We start from the raw sequence: 27,831 nt of genomic DNA on the forward strand, positions 1-27,831 counted from the left end.
ATTCTTAATCCACCTGTTGTGCAATGTGCAGTTCTGCACTTCTTCCAGTTGAAATTCCTTTGTTATCCTCCCATTTGGTCCTTAAGTGTATTTACCTTTAGGGAGTCTTGGTAATTTATTACCCAGAAAAAAAAAAAAAGGCACTTTAGGTTCATATTTTAAATTTATAAGTATGCCATCATTTATTTATTTACTATGGTTCCCACAACTGTGAGGTAAACTCTATATCCGATGAAAGATGGGGATCATCTCGGACATGTAGGTAGAGAATTGAATACAGACTCTGGCTAGCTTCATCTAAGGTAAGTACAGTTAAATCTCACATTATTGGATCTGCCTTTCTTTGTGGCTATACACAAGATTTTCTTTCTTCTTCTTTTTTTTTTTTTGGGGGGGGGGGGGTATGTGTGGAAGGAGTTTTTTATATATAGGACGTGGCAGCAGCCTTCCCCACCCCCTATTGACATCCCAACCCCCTCCCTTCATCCCTATGACATCCTAAGTCTTCCCCAGCCCCTCCCCTGTTGGGAACAAGCCTTGGGAACCCTCCCCTCCCTTCTTCAACCCCCGTAGCCCTCTCTCATTGTTTCTTCTTCCCTGTGGCAGCAGTAGCGGCCCTCTTTTGTTAAGGCTCTTTTTGATATCAATTCTCATTCTTTATTATGCTTATTTAAAAGAAATAGTTACAAGAATTCATATTGATCAAGAATGAAAAATGGTTTGGTGAATTTTGTCAAAAATAAATTATGGAATTAAAAATAAGTTTGGTATGTCAAAATAAAAAAATTATTAAAAAATGATAGTGAGCAAGTAAGAAAAGAGAAAGAGAAAAAAGAAAAAAAAATATAGATTTTTATGAAATAATATGTATTGACTATTTTACCCTCACCTTAACTATACAATTTTAAGTAAACCTTTGTATAAATGAAGAGAATTAAATTCTCACCATAATCCATAATAGACTTTTGTCAATATGGATTTTGGAGACTTTTTTATTATTTTAAATTAAAAAAAACTGATAATTGATACCAACAAATTATTTAAAATAATGAAAATTTTCATAATTGATACAAAAAAGAGCCTAAGTCTCTAATCTCCACCCCCTTGCCTCGTCTTTCTCTCTAATTTTTTTGTTTTGTTTGTTTTGGCACTGGTGCTTTTTTAATATTAGAAATGAAATGCTGTTCGCAAGGGTTGAACTCAAGACATTTCCAATGAGAAGTATGAATCTTAACCACTCAACCAACCCTCCATTGGCCTTTTTCTCTCTAAATTGGATTGCACTTTATCCCTCATCCCATCCATATCCTTAATTCCACTTAAAACCTAAAATCCTTACACTTTAAAAATCCAGCACTTCATCTTCTTCCTTAAAAGTTTTTGCAATTCTTCTTCAACCTCTTGATCTAAACCCTAGTTCAACTTAAACCCTTACCAACACTCTAAAACCATTAGGCATACATGTGAAATTACAAAACAGCAATAACAGTCCCATTCTTCCACCTAACCGAAACCCTAAAGCCCTATTTTTTAAACCCTCGTGTTAAAAATCTTATCTGGAAACAGAATTACAGCAAGATTTCAAGTTCCAAAACCCTTTCCTCTTTTTTCCTAAGCTTGGCTAAACCTTCCTAGACCTTTATCGAAAAAGCCACCCTGGACGTCCTGGAATTTCAGTTTTCTTTGACGGAAGATTGTGGGCAGCCCTTAATTTTAGGGAAATCATCATCAAAACCCTAACCTTCAAATTGGGTTCACATCAATATTATAATTAATGTTAGGTTTTTTTATTAAAATCTATATTATTTATATATTAAGTTTCAAAATTAGTTTTTGCATTTCCTTTATTTAATTATTTTGTTAGTGTGTGAGATCCATTAGTTAAGGGTGGTAATGATGCACTATGAGTAAATGAGGCTCTTCATGACCGTGGTTATGAGGCTTTTCATGACATTGGTTATGGGTCTTGAAGGTCTTGATCATGGTGGTGTGGTGGGGTTACTTAAAGGGTGGATTTACTTAAATTTTAACATTTGACCTTCATTTCTCTTTTCAACTTCATGACCCATTCATGGCCATTACCATCAGTGGGGTTAAGGTCTTTGAATGGATTAAATCTAATTTATTCCAAAGAAGTGAATGTGAGAGTTACTTCTCCAAGTAGTGGGGAGGTTAGGTCAAGGTGGTTTATTCTCATTAGTGGAAGAGAGACAAGCCATTGATTCTCCCCATTGTGAGGAGGTGTGGTTTTGGCCTATATAAACCCGACATTTCCTTGCATGTGGGGTGTAATTGAGACACTCTTCACACTCACATTATTTGTGTTATAAAGTTAATTTTTTTCTTTGAGTTGTCTAAGTGTTGTGCTCTAGCTTTTGGCTCTTTGAAGAGACTAGAAAAACTACCTCATCTTCTAGTTGGAGGTTGATTTATCTTGGAGGTGGTGGTGCGAAGAACCCTTGGTAGTAGGGTGCATTAATTACCTTAAAGACAACACTCAAGGTGTGACTCAACCTCATTGATTGTTGGTTCGTTCGGTTGCAACTTCAAGCTCTCCGGATTGGCTAAAGATCTTTATTTCTCAATTGTATTGCAATTTCATTTTTGTGTATTTGAAGGATTTGTAATACAATTACCCCAATAATTAATTAGAAAATTTTACTGAACAATTTTTACACTGCAGACATCAAAACGAACATTGTTGAAACAATGGAAGATAAGAGGTGGGTTGAAAGCATTTTGTGAGAAATAAACATGCTTATGCTTTCGTTGAATGGATGGAATATGTTCCTCAAAGTACTCAAATGTTAAGGACCCCTCACTCTCAAGCAGGGGCGGACCCACTAAGGGGCCGAGGAGGCCATAAGGACCCCTCACTCTCAAGCAGGGGCGGACCCACTAAGGGGCCGGGGGATATTCAAAATGTCATTTCTAATGCAAACTAACTCCTCAATCCCTATTTATTCTCCTCTTTCTTCTCTCCCACATATTTTCTTCTTATTTATTCTCATTCTATAAACGTGGGTTAAGAAAAATTTTTTAAAAAAATATATTATTAAATATTCAAAATGTCATTTCTAATGGAAACTAACTCCTCAAACCCTATTTATTCTCTCATATCTCATCTTTCCTCTCTCTCTCTATTATTTCTAATTATTTTCTTCCGTTTCTTTATTTCTATTTATTCTATGAGCGTGGATTAAGGAAATTTAGGAAAAAAATATTCTCCATAATTAGGTTCTCTTTTTCTTTTTCAATTTATTTATTTTTTCTCTTTTATTCTTTTTATTTATTTATTTTTTATTTGATTTTATATTCTTAATTTCTTGCAATTTTTGTTATTTGATTTTATATTATAAATAAAATGTCTATAGTTAGTAAGGTAAGTAACTATCATTGGTTTGCATCTCTTTCTTTAAAAAAAAATTTGGTTTGCAACTGACTTTTTAGGATTGAAATCATGTGTATTTTCTTAAACTGTGCTTTAATTTACCTCTATCTTGTTGAAAAAAAAAATACCATTACTAATAATTTACATATTTCTGTCAAATATATGTGGGTCCCACAAAATATCTGTAGGTGTATTCAATCCAAGAAGGTTTGTCATTAGCATTAAATATGGGAGCTTGGGCAGTCCAAGTGAGTCGATCCCAAGCGCCTCTTGCCGATCCGGTCATAAAGGGGGTTGGCAAGATAATTGAAGGAATTCACCATCTATTCGTCCGAGGCTGTGGTGGGAAGAGATGATTCCGCATGGTGTCTAGGTTCTCATGGTCTTTTATTCGGGGCCTCCTCCGGTTTGTGGGTTCCGGTGTTTGCTGTATCTTTTGGTTTTTTTGGTCTTTGACCATGTACATAATAATAAAATAATTCGTAGTTTCCATTATTAAACTCCCAATCTAATTGACTCCCCACTATTGAATCATGATTCCGCCCCTGCTCTCAAGGCTTGACTTTTCCTCTTTTAGTAGAAAACACGTAGAGTTGGTTCTAAGTCGAACAGTACATGGTGCAATTCAATGGTTTGGTCTACCACTGCTGTTTCTTGTTTTTTCGAACTGCATCAAAAAGATATGAACCAGGTTTCTCATGTATAATTAAATAGCAATCCCACTGGAGTGCTGGTGCTTCTTGCAACAAAATTGTGAATATCATAGAACCCGGGGACAAAAGCATATTCAATCATCCCATAAAAATCATTGGTGGGGCCCACCGGGGAGGGGGGGTGGAGGGGAGGAAACCAATTAGGTTGTATGATTGGAGTCCGGATCAGCTATCCGTCGGGGGAGGCGCTCCTTGACGGCTTTACCATCATAAATACGAGTCTGGATCAGCTTTCCGACGGGTTCCCGACCACACAAAACAGTGGGGCCCACGGTGAAAAACACTTTTTGGAAAAACAAAAAAAACAGTCCTCATGTTTTTTAAATATTGTTGATAATTTACTCTTACAGTTTTGTTAGCAATTTTCATTGGGTTTTTTATAGGTTGCAGTGTTGCACACTTTAGTGGGACTTAGATTTTGGTGCATCACTTTAATATCCTAAATTATAGATTGCACACTTTCAAAATTACAAATTGTACACTCCCAAAATTACAAATTGCACACTCCCAAAATTACAAATTGCACACTCTTTAACATTTCATTCAATATTCTATTAACTCATGAGAGAAATGACCATATTATCTTTATTAGAGTCAAATGACATAATTACCTCCATTTAAATCCCTCCTATATCCAATCCTTAAGTGGGTTTTACCTACACGTGGGAAACTGCCCATTGCCATCGCCGGAAAATCACCGTATCTCTCTAAATTGCCAATCCAGGGAGCAAAAATATTTGGACCAATATGACATAGATTCCATGCACACATGTGGAATCCCAGTGAATACATCATTTCTTCACTTCTCAATAACTAATATCAAAAAAGTTCAAATTTTCCAACCTTTGATCTAGGAAGGGAAAAATGCTGCAACCTTCCCTATAAGAGAGATTGAGGGAGATATATGGCAAGTGGTGTTTTTTTTCGCTTTACCGGTTCAATACTTTAGTGGGGTTAATGTTTGACTGTTGACCACCACCAATCATTTGTGGTAGGGTGTCAATTTGCAGCTTGAACCGTTAAAATCGAACCGAACCGGCCCGTTATAGCCCTAATCAGCCCTAACCGAACCTTAATGGGTAGTGTTTGGGCTGAGGGTAGCAGAGCCTACACCAACCCAAACCCAAACCCAAACCGCAACCCATTATAACCCATTTTACAACCCGTTATATAGTTTAACATTAAATATTATTTGAATCATCATATTACCACTAGGAAGTTGGTATAGACTATCAGAAAAATTGAGCATGAAGTCAAAAATCAAATAGTCATTCTACCACTTATAAGAAACAATTAGAAGGATTAAGTATGAATGTTCAATTGAATGTGTAAAATTAGTTTAAATTAAGTAAATATTTATCAAGTATGAGAATGTTTATTAAATATGATTATATTAATCGAGAGGTATTTCTTTTGCATATCAACTAAATACCAACCCAAAAGAGAGACGGATTTCATAGAAGGGAAAAACAAATAAACATTCTCACAAAACAATAACCCAATTTCAAGCATCATAGCACAAGTTAGAATTTAAAAGGGTTTTGGTTTGAAGATTTGTTTAGCATTATTCGATGGAGCCTAAAGAATGAGCTTGCATTTTCTATGTTACTACTTATTATTTAAGTTCTTAATTTCTATAAGGTAGGTGGGATTTCTACAACATGGAATGACTTTTCATTTGTTAATGAAAATTGATCAATAGCAATATTGTTTTTCATATAATTTTGGCTCTTGTTATAGGATGCTTGACTATTTATTTTTATTCTTTTTATTACATGTCATAAATTATTAGTCCAAAACGTTAGTCAACCCGAGTATAGACCGTTAGCCCAAACCGTTAGTTAGTCTGAACCCAAATCGCAACCAAAACTAGCCCGAAACCGTTATTTTACTAATGAGTCATGTTTGGGCTGAGTGTTTTTAAGCCCGAAACCGCACCAAACCACGCCGTTGACATCCCTAATTTGTGGGGATAAAACATTTTTTTGCTAATAGATGGGGTAATTGAAGGCCGGTCATGTTCAGCAGGGGAATGCTCCCAATGGTCAATCTCTAACCAGAGGTTGGGAATGCTCCCAATGATCGACCTCCACAAGAGATCAAAATGCTCCTAGTGGTCGTCCTCCAGCTAGAGGTCTATAAACCAGGGACCATTAACCAATCTGCAAATCTAGCATCGTATCCATTATCGGCGTAATGCCTTAATTAAAATCTTACTAAGGCCATATTTTTCCCGATCTTTATTATCCAATAGGGCCAGTTTCTTCCTTAGGATGATGCATATAGAGCATGGGAAAAATTGCCAAATAAACTCCTGAAATTCTATTTTGCATATTCTTGCAAAGCGGGAGTACCCAATCAACAAGGGATAGAGGCTACATAATCACCTTCCCAATTTGAACCGGGCACGACTTTACCACCAAAGGAAAGCCCTAGATTTGACAATCATAAAGCAAAGACGATGTATGCAAGATCATACAACTAACGTACACAAGTCATGTTATATGACCACACTCTTGCCAAAGAACATGTGAGAACAAACACCACGAAATAGTGAATAAAAAAATAAACAAAAGGAAAGCAGAGTTTACGGGTGCACACCCGATATGGTATGCTCGTCCCGGGCGGGTTTTCTACTGTAGAAGAGACGGGAGATAGCAATCAATTGCCAAGAATGACATTATAAGAACTCTCACTCTTAATTGAAAATCCCAAATCTCTCAATAATGTGGTAGAAGAACATAAGATATATATATATGACTCCAATCGGGTCTGGTTGAGCCCCCACACCCGCTCCTCCACAAATCTCTGCAAATTGGGCCTGAGATGGGGTTGCCAGGCAGCAGCAATTTAGTGGCTTTAGAGAAGTCAGCTGCAAATAGTGGTAAAACAGATGATGCCGTGGATAGAGCTGGGCCTGGGCTTGGGTTTTCTTAAAATCACAGCCCAACTGGCTTGGTCCACGGCTGCCAAACGTGGACTAATTGAATAACTAAAAACCGACCATGATTAACAACAAAGACGAGACGAGGCCCAATTCCACAATATCGGGACTTTAAAAGTGACATCATGAAATGGAAAAAACTCCTATTCTATTTTATTTTTTCCTCCTCAAGTCTCGGTAAAGAGTATCTCATTCTCATCTCGTCTTTCTCACAATCTCACGCTTAGCTTATAGTAGTAATAAAGATTGATTTATTTTGTATTTAGAAGGTCGTTCGCGGTTCGGAATTCATGAGGGACTTCAGAATTCTGATCTTAAAATATCACAATTATATTTATTTAAGAAAATAAATAAGGACTGATAAACAGAAGGAAACAGAGTTGCAGTCCAACAACTCTAGATCATCTTAGAGTTAATCATATCTTTTGATAAAAAGAAGGAAACAGAGATTGATAAAAAGAAGGAAACAGAGTTGGAATAGAACTTCGAGTTGGAATAGAACTTCGTTCGTGTTCGTGTGTGTCGGAAAGCTATATATATATAAAGAGGACAAGGGAGTACGAAGAGGAGCAAAATAAATAATCAGTTCAATTTACTGCGATTTGAGAAAGTGAGTAGGAAGAACATCTTCGAGGAGACTTCGGGGTAAAAGGGAATAGCAAGAGCAAGAACAAGAACGAAGGAGAATCTGAAGAATTCTGAAAAAGAAAACAATTTTCATCGAAAAGAAGAGGCTCAGGTATGAATCCCTCTTCCTTAGTTTCTTTCATGTCTTCTTCTTCTTCTTCTTCTTCTTCTTCTTCTTCACTTGTTTTGAATACGGCAAATAGAACACACAAAAACACGCACTTCTCCATGAACTCATGATGTATAAATATTTGAATGAATCACATTATTCTGTTGTTTTTCGTTTTTCTAATTGTTTTTCAAATTTCACATGTCTCTTCTTCTTCGTTTATTATTCTTTCAAATTCACCCTATGATAAATTCTGATGATCAATAATTTTCAGATCCTTAACTGACCCGTTAGACAATGGACTTCCATGGAGCCACGGAGACTTTGGTCGTTAAAAAGAAAGAACAGATTACACCGGTAATGGTAATGGAGAACTGCACTGAGACTGAACTTGATTCCCATCCTCCATCCGTTGGGTCACACCCTTGGCTTGTCTTCTCCCATGGGGTAGGTGGCAAAATTCAAACTTTCTTTAGTATATCAGAAAATCAAGACTATGTTAGAAGTATTCCCAACTTCGCCAACAAATTCATTTGCACTTGTTCTCATGGGTGGTTGGTGATGGCAGACTTGGATTCAGAGGACTGCTTCCTTATGAATCCCGTATCATTAGAGAAAATTCAGCTACCACCATTGAAAAAATTTTCTACCGCGAGTTTTTGTGTTCTTTCATCTGCCCCAGACGATCCTAATGGATGTTTCGTCGTGTTCTTTCTTCCCGAGTTTGATTATCTTAAGTTTTGTCGGCCTAACGATAAAGTTTGGGTTAGGCAAAACTTGAAATATCAAATTTCATGTGCCACTAGTTGTGGAGGGAAGATTTATGCAATTGGGAATCCTCCTGCTTTATTAAAAGTGACCCCCGGTTCAAGGATGAGGCTATTAATAAAGGAGTTACCCTTTACATCACGTCCAAAGAAGCACACATGTTATAGATTTTTTATGGTTGAAGTTCGTGGTGAAATTTTTGTTGTTAGAGAACTAAGTTGGCAGGTATACAAGCCAAGAGTTCGTGATATTGAGATTTTCAAGGTTAATTTATCTACACTAGACTGGGGAAAAGTTGAAAGCTTGGGGGACCATGCATTCTTTATTGATTCATTCAACTCCTATGGTTTTTCATGTTTGGCACCAGGATCATCAGGAATTAAAAGGAACTCAGTTTACCTTTTAGGTAATGAAGGGTTGTACATTTTTGATCTTGGACTTAAGAACATCTCACTCTCTTTACCTCGTCCAGATTTAAGTTTTGAACGGCAAGATGTAGGTTGGATAATGTCTGTGGCAAGCAAAGATGAGGAAGAAAATACTCAAGCCCCGCCAATTGGAAGCATGGTGAAAGATGAGATAAAATATGAAGCAGGAAACAGAGTGAGTGCTCCATCTCCATGTCTCATGTTCTCTTCTACGAACAGCTGCAACATTAACTTGTTTTTCCCAGAGCATAAGTGCACTTACACATTGAAACTAGAAGAAGAGTTGTCTGACACAGTAATTTGCTTCTCAAAGGGTGGTTGGTTATTACTGCTGCAAGACGATCACAACATGTATTTTTTGCACCCTATCACAAAAGCAAAGATTTCAGTAATATCTTTTCCCCCTGGGTTAAATTTTGATGCAATTTGTTTCACTGCTCCACCAACCTCTTCGGATTGCACAATTTTTGGCTTCCATATTTTGGAACTCTACAAAGTTCAGATTTTCATCTTGCACCTTGGAGAAAAGAGGTGGGATGTTAAGACTTTTGACAATAAGAGAAGCTGGTGGGATACTCGTAAACGTATAAACAAACCAATGTCGTTTTCTTCATCAGAAAGCAACCCAGTTTTTCATAATGGACGATTTTACTGTCTAGATGAGCAAGGAGAGGTAGGCCGCTTTGATCCTAAAAGAAATAGTTGGACTATTTTCAGAACATCATGGAATCTCTGTGTTGTAGATTATGATCAAAGTTTTTTGGTAGAATGTGATGGAAATCTCATAGCAGTGGTTGTGGGTCCTCTTGGGAGTTGGATTCGAGTTTTTAGACTTGATCAGTCTAAGAAGTCTAAGATGTATTGGAAGGATATAAACAGTTTGGGAGATTGGATGTTATTTGTAAGTGAACGTACTTGCTTTTCTGAAAAGGCAACTGTGAAGGGAATGGGCAACAAGATTTACCTTCAAAGGTTTCATGCTAATCATGGTGTGTTCTACTGTCTTGAGACTAAGAAATATCATACGTTCGATGACAGCCATTGTCGAGAGGATTTTTGCGGCACCACGGAAGAAATCCATTGCACATGGATGATGCTATGAACCACTTCTTTATCTGGGACATAATCATTTTGATTTTTTTGTTGTTAGTATATATACTTTTTTTTTTGTTTCTTTTTTCAGGGGGCTAGTTTTTAGTACTTTCATATTGGTTTTGTAATGGTAGGGATGAATTCCTCACAGTAATCTATATTTTTAATGATCTTGATTCAGTTTACATCATTGCCATTGCATTTCATTAAGTCCTAATGATGTAAAAAGTCTCATTTTGCATATAGTCAAGACACGATTCAACCTATACGTTGCACAGCAGATGGGAAGGCCATAGAGCTCTCTGTGGTTGAGCAATCATATTGTGGCATATCTGGGAAAAACAAGTGGCAAGAAAATGTTTGAAAAACCCAACTACCTCTGGTGGGTGATGAATTAGAATGCTTATCTAGCATCAAACACTCAGACACTGATACAATTTTGAAATCACAATTCAAACCGATCAACTTACATGAATTTAATGATTTATGTGGACTGTTTGAATCTGTTAGCATGGTATGCTGGTAAAAAGCCCATGGCTGTTACACCTCAGGTTTGGTACCTAATCCTGCCTCCATCTTCCACCCTCTTAACTTACCTACCCCCATTACAAGTGGCATAAGCAAAAGATAGAATTGGTTTGATGAAAACAATTGGAAAAATGATGACTTGTGTCCCGAGAGATCACAAACAAGCTTTATTAACAAGAAAGGATAAATACAAAAATTTCATCAGGGTAGAATATACCCCAACTAGTTCCCAAGGCCCTGGGTTGGCTAACCGAGGGGGGATTAGGAGCCCATCGGCATCGCAGTGAGCTAATATACACCACCACGGGGCAGCACTGCTGAACCGATGCTGGCTATATCTGAATGGAAGATTCAGTTCAGCACTTGAAGGAGAAGCGACAGCAATGAGATCAGGTCTACTACATGCTCTTGGGAATTGTTTTGATTTTATAGAGATGGAGTCCCACTCACAGCAGCCGGTGCAAATTATAGAAGACACCACACTCACTGTTCTGATGGAAATTCTCCCCATTGTGGAAAATATCAGATACATAGCATCTAGTTTTTTGGACTTCAAGCCTCTTTTTGTTCCTAGAAGAGTAGAAGGTTTAATATTGTTGCAGACCTTTTAGCTCGGAAGGCCTATTGTTTTCTAGCGTGATAGATTGGCCGTGTTCCACTGAGTGGTTGGTGGACATTTGCTACCCTCCCTCCCCTGCTCGGTCTCTTGAATGAAAGTGTTTTCAATAAAAAAAAAGAGCTAATATAAACCACTAATCCAGCAGTCACTCATAATCATCCCCTGCCCCTTTATTTCTTTTCTAACCCACACGAACAGAAAACAGAAACACACCAACCTGCGTTTCAGGCATGCTGGTCAGCAAACCAATTGACAGAACCACAAAGGCAGCAAAGCTATGTTGCTCATCAAACCATCTGATTGCGTGGATCAGATGGGTTCTACATGCCCGTTTCATCATCAACAATAAAAGCTGTACCCAAGGACCACATTTTGCCCCCACTTCTAGAGAAGTTTAACAACCAGTTAAACCAGTCTCTTCATAAGGCTGCTTACTGGCTTTTATAGTTGGCTCGTACGAGCATTTTCTTGCTTTGCCAAGGTTTTCTTTTCCTGTTATGGTTCTGAAACTTAAGCTATGACACAGAAAGGCAATGGAGGACTGCTGTGAAGTTGTAGTTGGCAAAGAATAGCTTCGACATTTAGGGTTGAGGGGGCAAAAACTTCTCAAACTAACAGCTTGCTAAGCTGTGGGAAAGTTTGTCCACTTTTGTCTCGAGTGAACTTAAATTTAACATGAGGAATGGAGTAGACTGAAAAACTAGTTACCCTGTGGTCGGTACTGAAAGGCAAACACAGATCAATTCTTAGATCATGGACACTTGGGGGATGGAATTTATATGCTAAAATAGCTAGATAAGATTATCAAATACCAACCAAATTGTAAAAATTGATGAACACTTATATCATTATGTTACCAGTATACAGAACTAAATCTAGTAGGAAAATCAGGCTTTTGGAATGATACTATGAAGTAGTAACAAATGACACACAAGGGAACCAGAAACGCCTTTTACCATCTCTATGACCATCATCAATCATTGCAAGACCTTCCTGTGTTATCCAACAAAGGAGTTTTGAGATGCATATGCATATCAGTAAGACAGTAACCATTCAGAATGCAGATCAAAGCTCAAATTGGCTACAGAACATGCACTTACTTTCAGTAGGGTCTCAAGGGCATCAATAGCACGACCAGATGACCAAGAGAGCCGCTTCTCTATCTCTTCCACTGTAACGTAGCCTTGGCCCTAGAGTAGTCCAAATAGAATTACATAATTTACTAAATGCCAGCATTAACAGATTCACAATGTAACATTTAGGCATGACATGACAAATCACAGTTTTGTCCCATTCTCATACTATGTACATGATGGCATTCTTTTCATATGCTGGAATAATGAACTAAAGCATGATTCATAAAGGTAACTGAAATATATGAAAGGAAAGTGGAATTAAATCATCTTAGTTTGGCCATCTAAGTACATAATGGCATTCTTTCCATACGCTGGAATAATGAACTAAAGCACGGTTCATGAAGATAACTGAAATATATGAAAGGAAAGTGGAATTAAATCATCTTAGTTTGGACATGTATGACTACAGAAAAATAAGTGTTGGATATTGGGCCAAAGAACTATTTTCGACATTTTATCATTCTCAGAGCATCGAAAAACGACCAAAATGTGTTTGACAAATCATGTCGTTCTATCATTCTCGGGAAACGAACTGGGCAACTTTTGTGCTTGAGAAGGCTTTTGCAAAACAATTTTGACATGTTTCGTCTTTCTCAAAACCAAAAAGCAACTTCATTGGAAATGAAAAGGGATTACGCTCAGTTTAAATTTTCTTCCCACATTATTCAACCCTAAGTAAGCTATTTATTCATCTCATCAGGATCTGACTCATTGAAATCCAAAATGACAAGAATATAAGGGCAAAAAATTGGTATTTCATATAGTTTTTTCTAAATGAGGGTAATTTCATATTTTGGCTTCTTAATTCTAATTAAGGGGAAAATGGACATTATACATCCAACCTCAACAGCCTCTTTATTAGAGTTAGATGTGAGGGGCCAAAAGCAATTTCATGAAAAGCAAGATTCTATAGTAATTACGGTATGGTACAAGGGGGCAAAATAACTCTTTTTTTTTTTCTTCTCTTTTTTGTATTTTAAATACTAAAGTATGAGTCGTGTATTAGAGTCCAATTTTTTTGAGGGGGTTTATTTCATATATGCATTAATGGCATCTTTTGTCATGAAAATCATTCTTTAGAAGATAAATTACCAAATGCCAATTTGTTCCACAGTCATTTTCAAACGTTCTGAGCCCAAATTTTATCGAACAGCCAAAATTGGGCTCAAACCACCTTTCTTTGATGAGAATGTCAGTAAAGGATTCTACAAAAGAACAGCGTTCTTAGGAAAAACCGTTACCAAATGCATACTAAGTTCACATCACCAAGATTGATCTGGATCAGTTTTAGTCGCAACAGTTATCTTAAATCTTAATTACAAAACAAGAGATGACATCAGACAAGGATTACACGGAATGAACTTTTCTTTTTCCAAATTAATTAAACCTGGTGAGTTGAATTCAGGCTCCCATTACCACAAAGAAAGCTTACTCCGAACTTTCGTAGGGAGCTACAATGAAGCAATGGAAGTTTCATTTCAATTTGTCCATGATCCAGCATTAATGCTTGGAAAAGAACAAAAACTTTCCCAAGGCAATAAATTTGTCAAATACCCAATTCAGTCACTTAGGCTACCCCAATCAGACAAAGCAGCTGGCTGGCTCTGGATTTAGAATTATTAGACCACAAAATTGCAAAAAACCAACCTAGAACACAAAACCAGCTGATCACAAGCAAAACAGAACCATCATGGTTTTATATGCTAGGAATACTTCATCCAAAAAGGGCAGGCCACCATGCAATGGTGAGGTTGCTCCATTAGGACCTGGTGGTAGTGAATTCAAGTCAGCAAAAAACCTCTCCATGGAATGGGCGTAAGGCTGTTACATTATGACCATCCCAAGACCCTGCAGTGGTGGGAACCTCATGCACTAGGTATACCATTTTTTAGAATCCCCCATCAAATTGAATGAGAAAACCAATCCATATTGAAGATCTAGATCAAATTGTAAGTCTGGCAGAACTCCAAACAATTGAGTAGACCTGGTGCAGAAAACCTACTGATAGCAATCAGGAATTTCCATGCAAAAATAACCACAACTACTAAGTGTTGTCCTTTCCTTACCACTTCTCCTGTAGTCATTTTAGGTCTGCACCTGACTCTTTTATTAGTTCGTTCAATCTGAATCAAATTACTCCTCCAACTCAAGCATTCGGTGAACATGGTCAAACCACCTCAAATGACTGCTTATCATGCATCGGACCTAGTTTCAAATAAGCTGTAATATGATCGTTCTTTCATATGCTGAGTTGGTTGGTAAAGTAAGAGAAAATAGATCACGGAAAATGAAGAAAAGGAGGCCAATTTTTCTTGTGAACAGCCCATACTTTATTTTACCTTGGTTTGAATGCTGCTAGAATATCTATGGGGCCAAATACTAGATGATGTGAAGATTTTTTTTAAGGATCAATATTCTCTCTCTCTGAGGGAACAGGAGTTTATTTAGTTTCCATATTTTATATAGGCCTAGTTTCTGTTTTTCATATAAGATTCTAATTTCAGAATTAGTAACTTCCTAATTCGTATGAGCAAATCCTTGCTCTTATCACTCACACAGCCTCTCCACAAATTGAACATTGACTAATGAAGCTTTGCTTTGAGTTCTCCAATTCTCTTGGTCCCATGTTTTGAGTGATAAGAAACAGTCAGGGCCTTCCAGTGAATGTGATAGCCAAACACCTAGGGTCAAGGAACGTTCCTGAGAGAGCTGAACCACCTTTATCTTTTATTTTTCTATTTGTTATCTGCTGTGTTTCTCTTGTATGAGTCATGCTAGAACTGCTCATCTCTGCTCTTGATTAGAAGAATACTTGTCTGAGATCAGTCCATCTTCAAACTGTTGGTATAGGACTGCTGCTGGTCCATTCATTTGAACAACTGTGTGACTACAGCATTGATTGACAGACCCCTTTTCTCCCCTTTCCATCCCACAAACTCTGCTCAGTATGCTAACCTCAATCTCATATCACCATCCCACTCATTCAATCCATTCACATTCCCTCCAACATTAGAATTGCCAATAAAACACTAGGTTTCTAATTGGAGTCCATATCCATAACTGAAGTTCCAAACATCAAAATCATCTCAAATTTGCAGCATCACCATATCGACTGCAGCTCATCATTCCTTCCCAATTTGGTTCCAATCCACTGGGTAGTTTGGCCTACAGCCACCTAGCTACTAATTTGGTGTTTGGGCCATATCTCACAATTAAGCCGTTGGAATCTTATGATACATGCAGCAGTTTTCATCTACTTACATTTGTCGATAAAGGGAAAGGTACACCCGTTTAAGTGTAGAATTGCCAGGATTAATAAGAGTAGGGCTCCCTTTATAAATAGCCTTATACGTAAGATGTCTTTCCTTTTAACAACCCCATTCTCAATAGTAGGGCCAACAATAGACGTATCAAACTCCAGGAATGCCGATGTTGAATCTCGTTCGGCACTCTACTGCTTTTCGCTTGTTGAATCCAATCCTATTTTGCTTTCTGGGCTTTCCAGTAGCTTTTCAGGTCATGGCAGTATGGAAAGAGAGAGATTTCCTCTTTCAGATTACAAGCAGATCAAATTTCCTTTCCGTCTTGTTATGTTCCAAGAGAGGGCTACTTTGACTTTTGAGATAAACTAAACTCCTTTCACCTTCCAGGTGCTGGCAGCTTTGGAAAGAAGGAAAGTCAATCTCGCTGTTTTTAAAAAAAGGTAAGGGAACAAGTTATGCAGCCCAACATCTGCAGCAGTGGCACACAATTCAACATTTCCTAATGTCAAGCTGAGGCGAGGAAGGCGACTTGCACAGGGGTACAAGAGGAAGACCACTCGCTGAGGAGTACAGAGGAGGCAACTCGCCCAAAACAGAGGGACCACGACCTCTGCTCATCTCCATGGTGGAGTAGACAGTTGTCACGTGGCTGGAAGAAGCAAGAGGGTTTGTTAAGACAGTGAACACATCCGCCATCTGATTGATTTTCTGTCCACACGTAAAGGACCTTAAGATCACCACGAGCAACTTTCTCCTGAACGAAGTGATAATCAAATTTGGAATCTTTCGTGCAAGCATGGAACACCGGATGAACAGCCCTATGGAGTAAAGGGTGACACTGATTCGGAGATGTCCATATATCTCCACCCTCTAAGATGCTTATAAACACTCAACTATTGCCATGCATGCTTACTACTCAAAATGCTCTTACTGATCGCAGCTTGATCAAGTTTTTTGTAGGCTTGGTTTGTTTAGAACCATAACCTTCCGATCCTTTCCTAGTTTCTAATTTGAGTTTTTGGGGTTTTTTAGGCCCAAGTTGCACCTGAATTGGCTCTACTCATCCATCTAAACATCCTTATCTCTACTACATTGAGTTTTATCTATATCATGCTTTTTCTTAAATGCCCAACATTACGCACAATCATCATAACAAGTCATATGGTTTGCATAGAATTTCCCTTAAATTTTTAAGGAACACGTGCACGCCAATAACACAATAGTTTGGATGTAGCTCTCCATTTCATTCATAATATTTTAGTTATATGAAACATCATCCCCTAGATCGAATTTTTATTTGAGACTGATCCCAAATATCCATAATAACCAGTTAACCACTTTCGGGGATATCCCTCTTATCAGTTTCTACCACCATTTAATTTGTCTAGAGTGACTTTTAACTTTGGTTACACACCATACACACTGTCTTCTTTTTAATTTACCAGGAACTGAGGTTTGTCGGGCCAACTTATGTGCACTTCAACAACATCCTCAGGGGTATAGTTTTATATATGTATAACTTAAATATATGCGGGGCTCCTGGCTCAAGGAGATTCAAACTCTTGACCTCGTACTATGAGATGTCTTTCCCAACTGAACGAACCCCTTGAGGTTATGTCTTCATTCCATTATCTCAATACCCTGTGATTCTATGTTGATCATCATAACTCCCAACTTAAATGTTAAATTCTACTTTTGTCCTGTTCATCAAAACAATATCAGCAAAAAACACACCCAACAAACCTCAACTTTACTGTCCCTCGTTTTTATCATTCTACAGTAAGTAAACAAATAAAGGCTCCTAGCTGATTTGATGCAACCAAATTGTAATTGACAATGCAATACCTTGGCCCCTCACAGTTCTTACACTAGTCATTGCACTGTCATACATATCTTTAACAATGTCCACACATTTATTAAACACACTTTGCTCTCTCTAGAACTTGCCAGACAAACTCTCCAGGGAATATACCCTCAAGCTATTGCTAGGTCAATAAAGATCATTTTGCAATCTCTAAATCTTTCTAGAAGTCTCCCCCCAAAAAACAGCTCCCATGTGGATCTTCCCAGCAGACCATAGCATAATAACGTTAGTTTCGCGTCTCAGATGGGTTACATGGCATAAATCATTAATTTTATGCTTCTATAGTTTGCAGCACTGAATATCAGTTTTATTTATGTAAATCGGAACCACGATGCTTCTCCTCCATCTATTTGGCATTTCTAGTGCTCAAAAGCTTACTAAAAATCTTTTTTAGCCAAGATAGACCACATATTCCTAATCTCTTCCACACTTCTATGGGACCTTCACTGGGCCTTGTACCCTTGCCTACTTTCATCCTCCTTAAAGTTTCTTTTACTTCAAACACCACTACATGTTGTGCCCTGATGGGTAACATAACCTTCCAGAAGACTAACATTTAAAATGACTTAATTTAGTAGGCTGCAGAGAATTCATTTAGTAGGCTGCAGCAATCAACATCCCATCTCTTCTTAACGTCTTCATCCTTTAGTTTTATTTTACCATCTTCACTTTTAATGCAACTAATATGGTTGAGACCTCTATTCTTCCTTTCTATCAATTTAGGTATCTATAGATAGTTTTCCCCCTCCCTTGTGAACATGTTGTTATAAAGATCTTCATGTTCCCAAATTTTCCCAACATATGTAGTGACTGATGCAGCCAATTCCTGTCAATTCTGATTACTTTCCAATTAATTCTAGCCAATTAAATTCCTGATTCCAGATTTTTCAAACCTTGCAAATAACACTAGAGTATCGTCTTAAGAACCAAAGCCTTTGATGGGAACTAGAGTTTCACAGAAACTCCATAACACAGAAGTTGTCATATCTTATATGGCAGGTCATCCAAATCGAATGTCTCCTCTCTCATGACCCAGATATTAACAACCAAACAGGAAAAACTAGCTACCATGCTTAACCCACGTATATGGAATTGTGGTGTCACTGGTAGACACACCCTGAAATCAATTAGTGGTTTCCAGTTTGAAGAGTGTGCACAAAGAAAGTGAGCTATAACCAGAAGTCAAAACTTTTCAAATGATACTAGACATTCATGGTTCATAAATATGTTATTGACTTCTATGGCTAACAAGGTCTGGCTATCCTCACAGTTTGGGCAGGATGGACCAAACACACGTGGATGCACAAGTGACCAGGAGGTCCACCAACTTCTTACAAAACATTTAAACCCACTCTGTCTCTACATGAAGCTAAAGATCAGAGGGCTGAAGAACAAATAGATCAGACTAAAGTTGAAGAGTATGTCCTCACAACCAAGGAAATCACTGAGTACAACAGAAAAGTTTTCCAGAAAAAGAGACTCAATGAATTAATAGGAATGGAGAATAAGCAAACCTGGGCCAGGTCTAAGATTTCATTGTGGTCCTTGTTCAATTCAGTTGGAACAGACCTCACAAGCTTTTTCTTTCCAACAGAAATCACCTCAAAACCACTGCCCAATACCTGAAAGATTTATGCATTGAACTCTTACAATCAAGTACAAAAGATAAGAAAATTATTCTAGGTTTCAAATAAAGTTACTCCAAAGCAGTAAATTGAGTAATGAAAGTGGAGTGAATTATACAACAAACAAAAGAATAAATTGAAAGCACTGATGCTGGCAAGGCTACTCCAATAAATCTCAGTGTCATGTCTAATATGTCGTACAAGGATAACAGTCATTATTCAATTAACCCTACCGTATCTAATTGGCAAAAACTTAACGACCTGATTCGGTATCTTTATCCATATGCTCGATAATCTTTTTATCTTTGATAACTATAACAAACTTCACTACAATCAAAAGAATATAATTAATAACTAGCATCCTGTTGGAGCCTTTGAATCATAGAAGGATTAAGCTTAGACAGGATATGTGTTTATACTGTCTACAACATTATAAATAGCATGTGACCTTCCTCACTCAAGAGTTAGGGTAAAGGCATAGCCCCTCAAAACCATTTAGCATGCTGGAAAAATCAGTAAATTTGGATTTTTTTTGTGTGTGTTGGGGAGGGGGGGGGGGGGGAATAATTAAATAAATAAACAATGAGAAGGTAATACACATGCTAACTCTTTGCTCTTCTGTAATAAAAAAATGTAGAGATGTTCCTTTTTCCTTCAAGCTCCATGAACCTTGCCAAAATTTCTGGCATTGATGATAGTAGTAACTAGCTCTAATTTGAAACATCACAAATTTTCCATTCGCAACTTGAGGGCAGGAAGTGCACCAGACACATGCACAAGAATATGGTCTTTCTGACTTACCTCCTGAACATAAGGAGTATATATATATTGCACATAATAAGGCTGTTATGATACCTTAAGTTTGCTTATAGCACGGAGGCAGTCATCTTCTGTCACAGATTCACGAGCAGCTTTTCGCTTTTGACAAAGCAAATTGCAGAGCTCCTGCAAATCAATCAGCCCTCCATTGAGAGACCTTGTAGCCAAACAAATGTCAACAATTTGCACCCCTGCCTAGCCAAGTAAGAAAATTTATCTGAGCAGTGGGAATTATGAAAAGTATATTAACTTATAACACAAGTCCAACTATTTAACAAGGGATCATTATAACCTACAAAAAGCCCAGAAAAGAGAAAGGGTAGAAAAAAGATTCACAACTTAAATCATTATAAATACACTGAAGACTTTATCTTCAACACATTACAAAAAGAAATATTAGAAATAATCTCCACATATTGATCTTGAATCACTAAAAGCTTTACCACAAATACTTTCTCTTGAAGGCTGTTAAGAAGATCTGGGTACAAAAGACATTCGAAGAAGACAGAAGAAGATGAGCACAATATGAAATTCATACTTTCCAATTCTACAAAACTTTATGTAGCAATATAAAATTATGGTAGGCTGGTCAAAGTCCAGCTAGTGGATAATACCAGTGGATCCACATTTGAATCTTTAAGAATCTAATTAATAATTCAACTGATCCACATTAGGTGATCTGCGTTAAGATCAGATTTGATCGTACAATGAAGTCTAGACCTAGTTATCTTTAGATCATCAAACATACAAGCAAAAATAAATACACAATGTATCATATGTAATACACATATGCAATCAAAAGGAATATAGAGCCGGCATTCTGCTTATCGCATTTAATGCACATCCCAGTTGATGCATATAAGCCACCAAGAGAGCTTATTTTAGCTTTAGCAGCAAGGCTCAAAGCTACTTTGAAAAATAAAGTACCAGGAATACACACAATAATACCAACCAAGCTCATAATAGAAATCTCCAATCCCCAATAGCTCTGCCCAAAATCCCTTGTTTGAGGCCAAAGGGTCCACTCCAACTTTAGCACACATCTCATGGAATTGCGATCTGAACACAGGATTCTTACGAATGTCATTCTGCACCAACAAACTGAAATATCAGTGCAACCTATTTATTAAAATACTATATAGTATATAGTATATATACTAAATGTACAAAGTTAATGCATGTATGAAGTAGTTAAAAGTTAAGGATGCATAAATACAATAAAAGTAAAATATTAATTGCTTGATATATATATATAAAAAGGATAGATCAAGGCAGAGACAAGGCAAAAGCCAATGGATGAGGAAGAAAATGGTTGATAAGGAGGTAAGGAGATTGAATTCTTAATAAAATGGCACAACCTAAGTTACGATGGTTTGGGTTTGGGTGTAGGTTGTAGTTAGCATGTCTCTAGAAGCTGAATCCATCCAGACCTCCGATACTGAGACACCATACTCTAAGTTAATACAACCCCCATAAGTATGAGAATATTCTGTGTTAAAAAATAAAATTATATTATATCCAAGCAAGCAAAGTTATTTAATAAAATAATTTTTTTTCTATTACTGTTAAACACCAACAGCTGTTTGTTTTGGCATAAAACATAGTCAGTACAACAAATTTTACAGTAAAATTATATTTTCCACTGATTTGTTATTTGAGACTTTCCATCAAGAAAAATTTTAACAAAATCCAGAAAACACCCCCCTCCACACACACACAGACAAAGTAATTTTACAAAATATTTGTATGCAAAATTTTTCATCAATGATCACTTGAAAATTTACTAGTCAAGGAAGCTCTCCTGCTGCTACTAATGTGAAATTTTCTCCAAAACTCCTTTTTAACTTAATGGGAACCTATGAAGAAGCTTCGGTTCTAGATATCAAATGGAATCTTCTCAGAAATTATGGCTCACTTGAAAGTTTCATCAGCAAAATTACGAATTGCTTCATGGCCGAGCTTTACATTCCCAATTTGCAACCTCTAGCTTCAGATTTAGAAATATCAGTCTTTGATTGTATAAACCTTATTGAAAGAGTAGAATAGCAGAGATATCAATATGCTCTCTTTCAGCAACAACGGTCAAATCAATTTCCTTTGATAAGAGATAAAGCCTCAAGCCATCGATTTAATGAACTCAAAGACTCCAACATTAGCTTCTCTTACCAACCCACGGATCTCTCCCCTCCAGCAAAGATAATCAAACAGTTTGACTTCATCATCCAAGCTAAACCTGCTCCAGCCACATAGTAACAGCACAAAATCCAGCTGCAGCTCTAAACCCCAAGCCTTGAAATTCAAGGAGATAAGGCATGATAGATTGCCCATGTGGGAAGCTTACCACAGAAATCTGGGATGAAATTGGCTTTCATTCTAGTTCTCCTGGCAATCTTTTGGCAGCAAATTGAGGCTTTCAAAGTTTCCAGTAATATCTTACTCTGTATTTTACATCATAGCTTACCTATTGTAAACAAACATTGGAAAATTTTACTTTGGTATAAAAATTTACACTGAAATGAAAGGAGCCTAAGGAAAACATTTAAAATCAACAGAATATAATATGTGCTACAGAATTTGATAGCCTGTAGGGTACTGAATCACTAGAGACAACCCTAGAACTATGGTTTAAGGCTCTAACAGAAGAGGTCTAGTACAAGCTTCAGCACTTCTAAGTTCTAACCTGCGTCAGAGAACAAATATGATCTGAACACTTATTACAGACATCAATTGGAGAACAGATATAAAGTCAAGCTAGATATCAGTTATAGATAAGATAACAGGATTCTAAATCAGAGCCAGCAAAAGATGTAGCTAACAAACTAAAAGGGCCATAAACAGCGCATAGTTACAAAATCCAAACACAAAACATAAAAACAGAATACCAAAACTATACTGTAACATGAGTTGAATGCAGATTGCAGAAGCAGAGTAGTGAACAATCAAACAGAAAGAAAAGAGAGGAAGAAAAGATGATGATGCTCACACCATGTAGAGGCTTGCCCATTAAGCTTACAGTAAAAGAAGAAAAAAAAAACTTTATCTGGCACTTTAAATTAAAAAAAAATACGAAAAAGGCAAAAGAAAGACCATAACTCTAGTCCAGCACCAAGTTTTGCACATGGAAGGGTGACTTGACAATTTTGAGCACATGAATATCTAGAGAAAGATCTAAATTGTTTGCATGTCAAATTTATTATTTAAAAAGTATTAATATCCCTCACATGCATTGTTGAACTTAATAACAACAACACAACAACAAGCCTTGTCCTACCAAAATGGGGTTGGCTACATGGAATCTTGCTTTCCAATCAGCTTTGTTTGAGCCCATACTAGAAGTAAGGCCTAAGCCATGCATATCCTTTCTAACTACTTCTCTTAAGAGTTATCTTTGGTATGCCCCTAGTTCTTCTAATTCCTTCAATTTGGATTAGATCGCTTCTCCATATAGGGGCATTTAAAGGCAGCCGTTGAATGAGACTATGCCACATCAAATGACTTTCTCGTAGCTTATCATTTATCGGAACTACTCCAAGACCAGCTCTAATATGATCATTCTTATCTTATCCACATTTATTTTTGGCACTCATCCATCATAGCATCTTCATTTCTGCTACATTGAGTTTATCTATATGATGCTTCTTAACAGCCAATAGGCACTATGCAGTGTAGCTTGTCATATAATGGTCCTATAGGGTTTTCCTTTGAGCTTTAAAAGAATACGTCAAACACACAAGACCCTGGACACACCTTTCCCCTTCATCCTTCCTATTTTAATCCTAACATCATTCTCTATATCATCCTTTTACTTATGATTGAGCCAATGTACCTAAAATAATCGCTTAGTGGAATCTCCTTCTAATCAAGTTTCACCACGTCATTATCCGCCCTATCAAGACCACAGTTACACACCCGTTATTCAATCTCCGTTCTACTTAGTTTAAAGCTTTTTGATGCCAAATTACTCTCCATGATTATAAGGTGGCCCTACTTGTGTCTTATTAATCAAAACAATAGCATCCATTTCTTTTTATGCATGTTTAAATTTAAATTTTCACTGAATTTTCAAGGCTACATTTTTCCCACTTGACCATCTCTGCTTTTGCTGAAACTTGACAGTTGACATTTACTTTGGGCTCTACTTGTCAATAATGGTTTCAGCTCTATCCAATATATCAGGTAGGAAATAAGGTCAATACTAGACCTGCCAGACTAGAAAACAATCCCAAACATAAGTTTCAAAATCCTATGGCCATGGAAGAATCAAATCAACTATATTTCCTCAAAATGTTATCGGGATCATAAAAGGACATTACCATCCAAATCCCATCAAATTGTTAACTGTTCTCAGATATAAGCAGATGCCAGACAGAAATGGTTTTTTTTTTTTTTTTGGGGGGGGGGGGGGGGGGGAATGCAACTGAAGTCAAAATGAAAGCAGATATTGAAGGTTTTCAATTGAAACACTTAAAAGTGTCAACCACCAAGTAACCAGAACACCTCATTTCTCAATGACGAACAGCATAAATTCCCAAGCAAATGCTCTAGCTGGTGGAGGGATTAGATAGAAGTATACACATGTAGGGCCACACCTAATTGTGGAGTGAGGTATTGTTAGTTAATGTCCTACTTTGGAGGGATTTGGATCATCCCTATGAGTGGATTCAGAGTATGAGGTGGAATATTTGTAAGTAATATTCCTGTCAGATACCAACCATAAATCCTTTCCAATTCATTCGAAATAAACACTTGCAAGAAAAACAGAATAAAAGGATTCAAATTCTACCTTGTGTTTGCGAGCAAAATCCTCCAACTGAGAACGGAAAGTAGCGAGTTGCTCCTTCATGAGATCAGCTTTTATTCTGGCCACATTTTCTCCAACCAAACGATATTGATCCTGCAAGAGAGAAGATAGAAATTAGGAAAGAACTCCAGTGAAGATAAATGAATCATAACCCCCAAAAAAAAATATGGTAAAACAAACCCTAGTAGCGGCAGCCGTTTGTAAACCACCAATTCCAGGTCTTCTCCTCATTCTTGCAATATCAAAAAAGCTCTGTATATCAAAAGGTTTGCTTTCTTTCTTATTATCTTTTATTGAGTGAAAAACTTGACCAGTGAGTTTTGAACTTTAAATCCAAGAGTTTGAACAAGAAAACAGCCCTTCACATTTTACAGGCTCCTGTCTTATGAATCTTCTCCTCTGTTGTCTTCAATCTTATGGTTTAGGAAGCAGAGAATGAACCATCATTTGATTGCCAAGAAAGCCTTCTTCTATGACCAGCAGTCATCCACAGAGAACATAGCACTAGATAACCATGAAGAATCACAAATAGATTAAATAACGAGGACTCAAATTGTATTTAAACAACATTCATATATGTACATCACCAGTTCTAATTGTGCCTTTATTTCCCCCAAAATCCTGAAGAGTGAAAGCTACCTACAATCATGAACCACCACAAATTCAGTTACTCAAAACTCCGAACTCCACCAAAACAGATAATTTCAGCAAATGAATTTATAACCAAGAAAAATAAAAACTGACTGGTAGTATTTACAAAACCAAAGGAAATAAAGCATACAAAATGCCTTCTTACTCTGAGGATTGATTTGCTCACTCTTGTATGCTTAGTTGGTATGTGTTGGAGAGAACTAGCTAGTATTTATAAAACCAAAGGAAATAAAGCACTGAAACTGTTTCTTGTACCATGGCAGTATTAGTTTCGAGGACAACCCAAGAACAAAGCTCTGCAACAGCTGAAATTAGAGTGGTTGGTTTAGAAGTCGAGGAAGAGCAAGAGCAAGGCTAATGATGAGAAAGATGGGAACTATGGTTCGGTGGGGAAGGTTCAATACATCATTGTTGTGATCAGGGTTTTACTTCAACTCTTTCTTTTCTACAGTTAAAGACAATTATTTTCTTCTCTAGTGCCCAATGTGGAAAGCTAGAGCCTTCTTTAATAGCTACTGGAGGAGTTATTTTGAGATACATATACACAATGTTTCTAAGAACTGTAGGAGCTTGTAGACATGAGCACCTGAGAATCTCAAACCTCCCTAAGCTGTAATTTCCTAATTCATTTTCAATTCCTACTACTCTCTTTTGGGTTGATTTGTTATTCAACTATCACCCCTGAACTGTTCAAACCTCAAGAATGGATAATCTTTTCATGAACTGCGGTTAGATATACTTTCAAGATAAAATTTTTCATGAACTGGGCATCGACATCTGGTGACAATAAATCTGAACTAGAACAAAAAATGAGCTTGCCAAGCATTTAGAAGGCTCTGTGATCGGTGACTACCAAGTTGAGAGACCATGGGCCACTGGTATTTAAGCAGAAGGTTTTCGATTTCCAAATTGAGACAAGTAGAAAGAGTAGAACCAATTAAAGATCCAATTACTAAAGGTTGTCTCTCAACCAAATACTTTCCGCAGGGATAAGAAGCAAGGTAGTTGTGCAGAAAATAGAAAACCAAAACGGTAATAGAAAGAAGACGACTGGGCTCCACCGTTGAGGATTTTCCTCGAACACATAGTTGATATCTCAATGATAAAAATTAACAACTCTTAAAAGTATAGAAACGAGAAGCAGAAGACAGGGGAGAACCAGAGATTTTAGAAAAACACGACTTCTGCAGGAGAATTATCTGGAAACTTAACACACAACCTCTACAACACAATCTGATGTAAGTCCCGTCACAAACAAAACGAAAGCAAAACATAAAAAATCAAGATGAGTGAAATAATAAATAATCAAGAGATTTTATGAAGAAAAATTACCTTAGAATGACAAATCAGTTGTAGGACTTGAGAAGTCTTCAGCCACCGAGCGCAATTCGTTCTTCCTACAGCGACCTTATGGCTTGAAAGTGAGAAATGAGAAAAGAAGAAAAAGAATGTGCATTTACCATTTTACCCTCCTCTTAACATGAAAATTTTAAGTACAAGCGTACGACTGCGCAAAATGGGGTCTAGACAAAATAAATTGAGTATTTCTTTTATTATTTTAAATAGAATAAAACTGAAAAAAGATATCAAATATTTTAAATAAAATAAAATAAATAACAAGAATTAAGAATGAGAATAGATACCAAAAAGAGCTTAGTCCAACCTTGATTAAGGATAACTATCTTAGCTACCGTTCAAAATTCTATTTCAATATGGTATTGCTTTCATGGAACCCAAAACCGATATGTTGAAAGGCACCAGAGTTACCATCTGACCACTCATGAACTTCTTACAATTAAGTTGTGCTTTTAGTTAATATAAGGTTTTAAGTACTATATGCTGTGAAATTAAAATGGATTTTTCTGCCATGGAACAAAATCGAACCAAGACCAGTTTGTCAAAAAGGGCTAACTTTACTATCTAACCAAGGTTGCACTTGTGACATTTAAAATGGACTTATAATAAATATATTTAAACTATTTTTGTATACTAATTTCATACTGAATCCGTACCACACTGTTTTTGTAAATACCAAAATCGTATAGTACCATATAAATTCAGTACGGCACAATCTCAATTTGCAGTTTTCAAATTCAAATTTGGTACGTACCAAAGTATCGAAATCGCACCAATTGACACCCTTAATTTACTGGTGCTATAGCACGCAAAAAATTTAGCTACTTTTACTAGTTTGCCAACTTTGCCTATATACATCTCTCAAATCCTTCGTAGAAGTGAATATCTTACATCTGAAATTATGGGTATTGCATCTTCTGTTGCTAACTCCTTGCCATATTTTGCAAGCGATCCATCACATACATATAGGGATGAGGAGATTCCACACATCCACACTCATGGTTCCTGGGATAAAAGGACTCACAGGGGAGGCCGTAGATGCATTGTTTGGGACCAACAAGGGAGCTTTATAGCAGCGAAAGCAAAATCTAGTAGGA

General features: G+C 37.0%; 1 protein-coding gene across 7 annotated transcripts; it reads right to left on the reverse strand.

Moving 5' to 3' along the window:
* Positions 1-9,025: 9,025 nt before the first annotated feature.
* On the reverse strand, positions 9,026-26,801 carry LOC149018164 (vacuolar protein sorting-associated protein 22 homolog 1-like). Of its 7 annotated transcripts, none has more exons than XM_089152482.1 (10): positions 26,711-26,801; positions 25,315-25,366; positions 25,093-25,231; positions 24,908-24,959; positions 24,710-24,820; positions 20,879-21,014; positions 19,963-20,117; positions 18,997-19,104; positions 12,320-12,409; positions 9,026-12,212 (listed from the first exon to the last, which is right to left on the reverse strand). In XM_089152482.1, exons 4-10 carry the CDS (start codon positions 24,956-24,958, stop codon positions 12,126-12,128), a joined length of 738 nt encoding a protein of 245 aa, XP_089008608.1. In that variant the 5' UTR covers position 24,959; positions 25,093-25,231; positions 25,315-25,366; positions 26,711-26,801; the 3' UTR covers positions 9,026-12,125. The 7 variants fall into 7 exon arrangements, with proteins under 7 accessions (XP_089008608.1, XP_089008606.1, XP_089008604.1 ...); XM_089152480.1 differs by having other exon boundaries at positions 24,908-24,979; XM_089152478.1 differs by lacking the exon at positions 26,711-26,801 and adding exons at positions 25,524-25,683; positions 26,232-26,556 and having other exon boundaries at positions 24,908-25,231.
* Between the last annotated feature and the right edge of the window lie 1,030 nt (positions 26,802-27,831).

The sequence above is a fragment of the Hakea prostrata genome, chromosome 4 (genome assembly GCF_041222555.1).
Source record: "Hakea prostrata isolate BN-2017 chromosome 4, UWA_Hpros_2, whole genome shotgun sequence".
NCBI classification, from domain to species: Eukaryota; Viridiplantae; Streptophyta; class Magnoliopsida; order Proteales; family Proteaceae; genus Hakea; species Hakea prostrata.

Coding starts and splice junctions, on each gene's coding strand:
- LOC149018164 (XM_089152481.1), bottom strand. CDS start 24,958: ATGAGGAGAAGACCTGGAATTGGTGGTTTACAAACGGCTGCCGCTACT. Junction 21,015..24,709: donor ATTTTGCTCGCAAACACAAG/GTAGAATTTGAA, acceptor TTGTTGGTGCAG/AATGACATTCGTAAGAATCC. Junction 20,118..20,878: donor AGATTTCTATTATGAGCTTG/GTTGGTATTATT, acceptor TTGGCTAGGCAG/GGGTGCAAATTGTTGACATT.